At 40.0% G+C, this 9465-nt stretch overlaps 1 protein-coding gene across 1 annotated transcript; it reads left to right on the top strand.

Annotated features, from left to right (window-relative positions):
* LOC132890029 (uncharacterized) lies at window positions 1–7849 on the top strand. Its single transcript, XM_060926826.1, has 6 exons — window positions 1–77; window positions 3583–3936; window positions 4079–4414; window positions 4680–4790; window positions 7283–7326; window positions 7408–7849. The coding sequence occupies exons 1-6, from the start codon at window positions 5–7 to the stop codon at window positions 7537–7539; spliced, it is 1050 nt and encodes a 349-aa protein (XP_060782809.1). The 5' UTR covers window positions 1–4; the 3' UTR covers window positions 7540–7849.
* Window positions 7850–9465: the final 1616 nt, after the last annotated feature.

Below are 9465 nucleotides of genomic sequence, written 5' to 3'. Positions count from 1 at the left end.
AGACATGCTGTACACAGAGCTCACACTGAAGATAATGACATGGATGTGGATTACAGTCGTGCTTTTTAATAAAATTGGTAAGTGTGGATGGTTTTGGTTTTGTCATTTTCTGATGTTGTAATATATGGTACACAGTGCTGTGCAAAAGACTTAGGCACATGATGTAAAGAAATGCTGTAGAGCAAAAATGGCTTAAAGTAATGAAATTAAATGTTTCAACATGAAAAAAATACTATAAACAGTAATCAGTAAGCCATAATAAATGAAACAAAGTCAATATTTGGTGTGAGATGAAATTTCCTTTGCTTTAAAAAAAAATAGTAGTTTCAGGTTCAACAGTGAGGTCAGTTTGATGTGGAAATGAGCTGTAGGTTTTACTGAGCATCTTCCAGAACCAGCCACAGTTCTTCTGGACACTTTGACTGTCACACTCGCTTCTAAATTTTGCACCAAAACTTTTGCAGTAGCCTTCATTATGTTTTCTTTTTTAATCTGAAAAGAATGTGATCTCTTATGGAACATGCTGCTCAGACATATTACAAACATTTTTTTCCTGTAACATTTAATTTCGTGCTGGAAAAAAAAAACATGACCGTTTGGAACTCTAAAATGTTTTTGTAATGTTTTGACTCGATAATGAATGTAGAAGTCATAAAATAGAAATCTATATACACTACCGTTCAAAAGTTTGGGGTCACCCAGACAATTTTGTGTTTTCCATGAAAAGCCACACTTTTATTTACCACCATAAGTTGTAAAATGAATAGAAAATATAGTCAAGACATTTTTCTGGCCATTTTGAGCATTTCATCGACCCCACAAATGTGATGCTCCAGAAACTCAATCTGCTCAAAGGAAGGTCAGTTTTATAGCTTCTCTAAAGAGCTCAACTGTTTTCAGCTGTGCTAACATGATTGTACAAGGGTTTTCTAATCATCCATTAGCCTTCTGAGGCAATGAGCAAACACATTGTACCATTAGAACACTGGAGTGAGAGTTGCTGGAAATGGGCCTCTATACACCTATGGAGATATTGCACCAAAAACCAGACATTTGCAGCTAGAATAGTCATTTACCACATTAGCAATGTATAGAGTGTATTTCTGATTAGTTTAAAGTGAGCTTCATTGAAAAGAACAGTGCTTTTCTTTCAAAAATAAGGACATTTCAAAGTGACCCCAAACTTTTGAACGGTAGTGTATATATAAAAGTTTGTATTAAAAGAAAAATACAGTGCCTAAGACTTTTACAAAGTCCTGTGTGTTAAAGAGGCTAAAAAGTTAAGGCTTTGAAAATTTCAGCTAAGATTTTTATCATATTAAACACCGAACTGCCAGGTTATTAGGTAATTATCCTCCACCATGAAGTGCACAGGGGGATATAGGAATGGAGTCCGTCCATCCGTCCGTCCGTCCATCCGTCAGTCCGTCCGTCCGTCCGTCCGTCGGTCCGTCCGTCCGTCCATTTCAATCTGGACCAGTTTTCTCAGAAACTACATAAGCTACATCAGTGCTCATAATACTAGTCATGATTTAAGTTGAGTTCAAAAATCTCATCTCATCTCATTATCTCTAGCTGCTTTATCCTGTTCTACAGGGTCGCAGGCAAGCTGGAGCCTATCCCAGCTGACTACGGGCGAAAGGCGGGGTACACCCTGGACAAGTCGCCAGGTCATCACAGGGCTGACACATAGACACAGACAACCATTCACACTCACATTCACACCTACGGTCAATTTAGAGTCACCAGTTAACCTAACCTGCATGTCTTTGGACTGTGGGGGGAACCGGAGCACCCGGAGGAAACCCACGCGGACACGGGGAGAACATGCAAACTCCACACAGAAAGGCCCTTGCCTAACCACTACACCACCGTGCCGCCAGTTCAAAAATCATTTACGATTAATTATTATTTTCAGAGTTATGGCCTTTGATTTATGTTATTGGACTTTGTACAAGTGGACTCAATTTGGACAAGTTTTCTCAGAAACTACATAAGCTACATCAATGAAACTTTGCATGTTTTATGAAGGTGCCATAGCACTTACGACATCATAAGTCAATATTAAAGCAATGGGCTTATAAGGTTGTAAGTGTTAAGATGTCTTCATAAGATGCTCGTGGCGGGGGACAGTGATGACCATGTCTTCTTGTTATTTCTTGCTAGTCCTGGTGTTTTTCTGTTGCATTCACACTTCTAGAGGGAGTATGATTCAGTGCTAGTCGTCACAACTCACCATAGTATTCTACTAACTAGAATTAGTTGATCCATGCCATTGTGGTTGACCGTGTCGTTCATCATCCACCATCGATCACGACATATCACGCCAAAGTATCAATCTATTGATATTTACCTTTCAATGAAACTGGAGAGCTGCTGCCCACTCCAGGTTTTTTGTCATTGAGGTTTGCACCTCTAAGTTGGTTAAGATTTTGTCTGAGTCCTACCCTTCGACCTGTCCAGCTTGGCTGAACCTACCAGGACATGAACTCCCACCAGCATGGCTCTCCAGGTCGCGGGAGCACACAAGCTGCTCCATCATGTCAAAGTACTTAATCATGGAATGGAAAGTTGAAGTTTGGGAGTCAAATCTTCAAAGGCATGTCAAAATCAGTTTCTTTCATGCCACTGTAGAAAGTGTGTCGCTGTATGGTACTGAAAGCTGGACAAGATGAATGACAGGTGAGATGGTACTGATACCAGAATGCTCAGGGTGATACTTGGAGTATCATGGAAAGAGCACATGACCAACAACGTATTCTATGGCAAACGGAGAAGACTGACTGATTCATTACGAATTAGAAGATTACAGTTCACTGGACACTGTTGGAGAAGAAAAGAAGAGGTGCTCATGTTGGAGCCAAAACATGCCAAACGGAAGAGAGGAAGACCGTCTTCATCATATATGGATCAGTTAAGAAGTGATAGTGGATTGAGGGGCAAGGAACTAATGAAGATCATGGAAGATAGTGGAGAGTAGAAGAAAGTAGTTGGTGGTGTTCGAGTGTGTTTGAAATAATAATAATAATAATTTCTTGCGAGAAATTCTTCCCAGATTTACCTGAAACCTACTTTCAAACACTGTTGAGACAGCTTCCTAAATATTGGTCAAAGTCAAGTCCAAATCCCTGTTATGCCAGAATCTGGTCTTCCCAGGCAGTCTCCTGTCCCAATCTTTAAGGCGTATGGGTGCGGCGCCAATCTCCGTTTCAGTAGCCCTCGGCCCCTCGCCTATACAGCTAGGGTTACAGTGGGGGGCTAGTCCTCTGGTAACCACAAGAGTTTGACTCCCCACTCACATCTGTATTGCAGCGTGCCTTGCCAGATGGTAGTAGGTACCATTTTTATGATAGTCTTTGGTACGACCCAACCGTGAGTAGAACTCATGATCTCCTGGTCAAGAAGCAAGCACACTAACCAATAGGCCAACTCACAGTCCTAAATATTGGTACCAGGGATTTATTTAAAGACAAACAACTAGTTATCATTCCCCCAAAGAAAAATCTAGGTGTATTATTATTATTATTATTATTATAAATTTTGTGTACATTTGTTCATGTTTTCTGATTGAATTCCAAACAGCAGGTTCTACGCAGACAAAAGGCGTCAATCAACCAAACCCAGTGATTACTGCTGATGTTGGTGATGATGTGACGCTGCGCTGCTTTCGACTGGGAGAGGACAATACTGATGCCATCATTTGGTACAAGCAAAAAGTCGGACACCGGCCTTGTGTAATGGTCACAGTTCAACAAGAACCCACTTATGAAGCTGAATTCAAGCCACCAAAATTCAACATCGAGAAAGAAAATAAAGAAAAAGGGAGCTGCCATTTGAAAATTGCAAAGGTGGAAGAATCAGATGAAGCGATGTATTACTGCGGATTTCGAGATTTTTTAACAAGGTTTGGAAATGGAACATTTTTAGCAGTGACAGGTGAGAACTTTTCCATGCTCAGCGAGGTTAATTCATTTTTAATTAGTTTAATATTTCCTTTTCTAAATATTCATGATAATGGTCTCGGTGGAAAACCTAAGACCTTACTCAGATCTCACCCCGTCTCTATCACACTGAACAGGTGATGGAGATGTAAAAGTGTCAGTGATCCAGAGCGGCGTGTTGGACTCGGTTCCTGCAGGAGCGTCAGTGACTCTGCAGTGCTCGGTTCTCTCTGAGAGCAGAGCAGCAGAACACCAAGTGCTCTGGTTCAGAGCTGCTTCACCACAATCCCATCCTCAAATCATTTACACTCATCACAGCAGCAGCCGTCAGTGTGAGAGCGGCTCTTCTACACACACCTGTGTGTACAACTTCTCCAAGAACATCCTCAGCATCAATGATACTGGAACTTACTACTGCACTGTGGCCGTGTGTGGGAAGATCATTTTTGGGAACGGGACTCGAGTACAGTTGGGTAAGAACACGTGTCATGTTTTAGTGATATGACAGAATGCATAGTAATTATTTGTCTGTCTAATATATGTCTATGTACTTGTATCGGGCCGTCCGATAAGATTTGGCACAATGTTTTCTCATTACAAATATTTCAATTTTTAACAAAACCTACATCTTAAATTATTATTCTCTCTCATTTTCAATTATCTGAAGAAATGAGTTTGTTTAGCATAGAAGTAAATACTGAGCCAATGTTTAATCCTGTGATATTTCCTGTGTAGCAGAGAGATCTGTCATGGATCCTGTAGTGATCTGTCTCGCTGGAGCTTTGGGAGTGTGTGTGGTTGTGATCTTTGCTTTGATCTTTATCATAACCTGTAAAGGAAGAAACAGAGGTGAGTCTGCATTATGGATTGTGTTAAAGTTATTATATTCTTATAAACTATTATAACATTAGATTATATATTAGATCACAGTACCTACAAATATATTTTATTATTCTATCTACATTCACTGGATTTGAGCAATCATGCACTCTGATTGGCTACTCTACTACTAGGCTATCAGCTCATATACCATGAGTAGAGAAAAACAAAATATGGAATATTTGATGGTAAGAACATATCTTTTTTTTTTTCAAGAATTATTATTATTACTATAGCATTTTTCACAAATTGCTCCTGTTATTTCACTGGTTTGTTTACATTCGAAGTAGAAATGATTTTGTTGGACGTTTTGTATCAAGTTTTTATTGATCAAATTTGCAAAAAATAAATAAAAATAAAAATGCTCCGTTTCTCAAAATCCAGTGAATGTGGATAGAATAAAACAGTTATTCCACTCAATCTCGTCGTACATGGCTATGCGCCTCGTCCGCTATCAGCTCATGTACGACTCAATTTTGTGGAATAACTTAAATACATACACCAAGTTCCAGTTTATTATACTGAGCAGGTACAAAGTGGAGCTCCTGTGACTACACTGAAGTTGATTATTTTCCAATAACCGCATATCCTAAAGTGTTTTATTCCTCACACCACAGCAATTTGCCAATAAATATACTTTTCCTTTATTAAAATAATAACAGCTTGTGTGTGTGTGTTTATCCATTTATAGTTACAGTACCAGTCAAAAGTTTGGACACACCTTATAATTCAATATTTTTTCTTTATTTTTTAATTAAAAGTCGCTTCATGTCTTAAAGTAATGATGGATGTCGTTTCTCTTCACTTAATTGTTTGGTTCTTGACATAATACTGTATAGATTACGATAGTTGTGGAATAGGGCTATTTTTTTTTACAGAGTATTTGATCTCAAACACATTAAGAAGGCAAGAAACTCATCCACGAATTAACTTTTGACAAGGCACAGCTGTTAATTGAAAAGCATTCCAGGTGGCTACATCATGAAGCTGGTGAATAGAACGCCAATAGTGTGCAAAGCGTCTTCAAGGTAAACGCTGGATACGCTGAAGAATCTAAAATATCAAACATTTAAAATTTTTTTTTGTTTACCACATAATCCCAGGGTGGCACGGTGGTGTAGTGGTTAGCGCTGTCGCCTCACAGCAAGAAGGTCCTGGGTTCGAGCCCCGGGGCCGGCGAGGGCTTTTCTCTGTGGAGTTTGCATGTTCTCCCCTTGTCCGCGTGGGTTTCCTCCGGGTGCTCCGGTTTCCCCCAAAGACATGCAGGTTAGGTTAACTGGTGACTCTAAATTGAGCGTAGGTGTGAATGTGAGTGTGAATGGTTGTCTGTGTCTATGTGTCAGCCCTGTGATGACCTGGCGACTTGTCCAGGGTGTACCCCGCCTTTCGCCCGTAGTCAGCTGGGATAGGCTCCAGCTTGCCTGCGACCCTGTAGAACAGGATAAAGCGGCTAGAGATAATGAGATGAGACATAATCCCATATATGTTCCAGATGCTATTTAATAATTTTGATATCTTCAGTGTTGTTCTACAATGTAGAAAATCATCAAAATACAGAAAAATGTATGAATGAGTAAAGTAGGCGGTGTACAAACTTTTGACCTTGTACTAATATATATATATATATATATATATATATATATATATATATATATATATGGAACATTGTTGAACCCAGCGATAAACAGTCTTTAACAGACTCTCTTTTTCTGGCTCTTAAAGTTAATATTAAAAAATTGCAGCGTGTCATCTTTTTGTCACCATAAAAACAAACTCTTCTACTCTGACCATTACAAGACCCTGACACTGAAGACTCCTTACATGAATGCTAAATAAACATCTCCATACATAAAACATTTACTATATTAACAATTACACAGGGCGGCACGGTGGTGTAGTGGTTAGCGCTGTCGCCTCACAGCAAGAAGGTCCGGGTTCGAGCCCCGTGGCCGGCGAGGGCCTTTCTGTGTGGAGTTTGCATGTTCTCCCCGTGTCCGCGTGGGTTTCCTCCGGGTGCTCCGGTTTCCCCCACAGTCCAAAGACATGCAGGTTAGGTTAACTGGTGACTCTAAATTGACCGTAGGTGTGAATGTGAGTGTGAATGGTTGTCTGTGTCTATGTGTCAGCCCTGTGATGACCTGGCAACTTGTCCAGGGTGTACCCCGCCTTTCGCCCGTAGTCAGCTGGGATAGGCTCCAGCTTGCCTGCGACCCTGTAGAACAGGATAAAGCGGCTAGAGATAATGAGATGACAATTACACACTTTTTAAAGTACATTAAATCACATATCGTGCTACTATAGAAAGGATAACGTATTAGAATGAGTGCATTAATAGAAACCTGTGATTTGTAGCTGCACTCCGGTCAGAAAAGCTGTTCAAGAAATTTAATCAACACCTTTTGAAATAAGACTTAAAAAATCTGACTGTTGGTGAAAATTACATCTAATTTTCTTTTCAACAGCGAGCCTCAGAGGTGGTTCTGTGATAGACAAGACACTCAATCAGGTAAATATTTAGTGTATACACATACACACAGCTACTTTTAAAGATTTGCTCTAAAAGTCTAATAATCTCATATCCCTCCAGGACTGTGACACTGTGGAGCTGAATTACGCTGCCTTACATTTTGGTGAGAGGGGAGCCAAAAGAGGAAGAGTAAAGAAACAACAACCTCGAGATATTATATATTCTGATGTACAACATAATTCTGTAACTTAGATTTGATCTCTGATCTGATTCAATGTCATTAGTTCTGTTATCAGGTTTCATTTTTACTTTAAATATGTTTTTGTTGAGGGCGGCACGGTGGTGTAGTGGTTAGCGCTGTTGCCTCACAGCAAGAAGGTCCGGGTTCGAGCCCCGGGGCCGGCGAGGGCCTTTCTGTGCGGAGTTTGCATGTTCTCCCCGTGTCCGCGTGGGTTTCCTCCGGGTGCGCCAGTTTCCCCCACAGTCCAAAGACATGCAGGTTAGGTTAACTGGTGACTCTAAATTGACCGTAGGTGTGAATGTGAGTGTGAATGGTTGTCTGTGTCTATGTGTCAGCCCTGTGATGACCTGGCAACTTGTCCAGGGTGTACCCCGCCTTTCGCCCGTAGTCAGCTGGGATAGGCTCCAGCTTGCCTGCGACCCTGTAGAACAGGATAAAGCGGCTAGAGATAATGAGATGAGATGTTGATGTTTTTGTTGATGATTAATGATTGTTCAGACTGAATTTAGATTGAAAGCTGAATGATCAAGAAGTCTCAAAATCAGTGAAACACTGGAACACTGGTTTTGTCTCGGAGTGACATGAAAAAGCATTTTAAGACATTGTTAAAAATGTGGATTTTTAAAAAATAAAAAAAGCTTACAACTAGAAGGGTACTCGGCTGAGCTCATACCTCCTCCAAGCCACATATTCAGATTTGCATTAAAATCTAATCAATTCTTCCTGGGCCCATGGCTCACCTTTCCTCCAAATTTCATCAAAATCTGTTCACTATTTTTTGAGTTATGTTGGGAACTGACAAACAAACAGAGGCAAAAACATAACCTCATCCAACAAAATTGACAGAGGTAAAAATATTAATATAGTGAACATCTCCAGTATGTTGGGAACTGACAAACAAACAGAGGCAAAAACATAACCTCATCCAACAAAATTGACAGAGGTAAAAATATTAATATAGTGAACATCTCCAGTAAAAAACAAGATCAACTGTGAGCTACTGCTCACTTACGTACAGTATCTCTCCCCCGGCTCTCGCTTATATCAGAATGCAAGCAATCGAAGGAATAGGACGCTTATTATGAATGTTGACTGAAACAAATAATGAACCCTGAAACAAGTAAGTAAAGAGCAGTGTCTCTCCCCAGGGATTTCAACCAGCATCCTGGTAAACTGTCGTTTTGAAATAGCGTTTTGCTTCTTGAAACAGCGTCAAAATCCACCCTATATGTTTCATAAATACATTCAGTCGGTAAACAGGAAGTTGATGTGCAACAGGCCTGAAAATGGTATAGATGGTATAGAACCCCAAGATGAAGCTCAGTACCAAATATCAAGCAGCTGTGATTTGTAGTTGCTGAGAAAAGTGTTATGAAAATTTTGTAAATCCATGCCATCTGTTTCATAAATACAATAAGTCGGTAAACAGACTTGAAAATGGTATACATGGTATAGAACCCCAAGCCGAAGTTTGGTACCAAGTACCAAGTGGCTATAATTTGTGGTTGCTGAGAAAAAGAGTGTTTCGGATGGACGGAAATATGGACGGATGGACAGAGGTACCTAAATAAACCAGTATCCCCCCCCTCCTCCTTTGGAGCAGGGGTATAATAAAAGTATAATTGGGAAATAAATAGATGTGCTGGATCAAGTATTATTTTATCAGCTGCCAAAAAATGACAGTGGAAGCCATATTATTAAATTAATCCAAATTTGTAGTAATTAACTTGGACTATTCATATCAAAACTGTATATTGGCAATATGATGACCGGCCACTTTATTAGCTACACCCGTACATCCACCTGCTGTTTAATGCAGTTCTCTAATCAGCCGATCCCTCGACAGCAGCACGATGCATCAAATCATGCAGGTACAAATCAAAAGCTTCAGTTAATGTTCATAAAGTATAAAACATCCGAAATGTTTAAATGTCTTC

The sequence above is a fragment of the Neoarius graeffei genome, chromosome 8 (genome assembly GCF_027579695.1).
Source record: "Neoarius graeffei isolate fNeoGra1 chromosome 8, fNeoGra1.pri, whole genome shotgun sequence".
Taxonomy (NCBI): domain Eukaryota; kingdom Metazoa; phylum Chordata; class Actinopteri; order Siluriformes; family Ariidae; genus Neoarius; species Neoarius graeffei.
This window is presented reverse-complemented; position numbering and strand designations above follow the sequence as displayed.

What these genes read in the sequence shown, in the direction of transcription:
- LOC132890029 (XM_060926826.1), top strand. Translation starts at nt 5, where the DNA reads ATGCTGTACACAGAGCTCACACTGAAGATAATGACATGGATGTGGATT. An exon ending in AACATTTTTAGCAGTGACAG is followed by an intron (nt 3,937 to 4,078) that starts GTGAGAACTTTT and finishes CACACTGAACAG; the next exon opens with GTGATGGAGATGTAAAAGTG. An exon ending in CGGGACTCGAGTACAGTTGG is followed by an intron (nt 4,415 to 4,679) that starts GTAAGAACACGT and finishes CCTGTGTAGCAG; the next exon opens with AGAGATCTGTCATGGATCCT.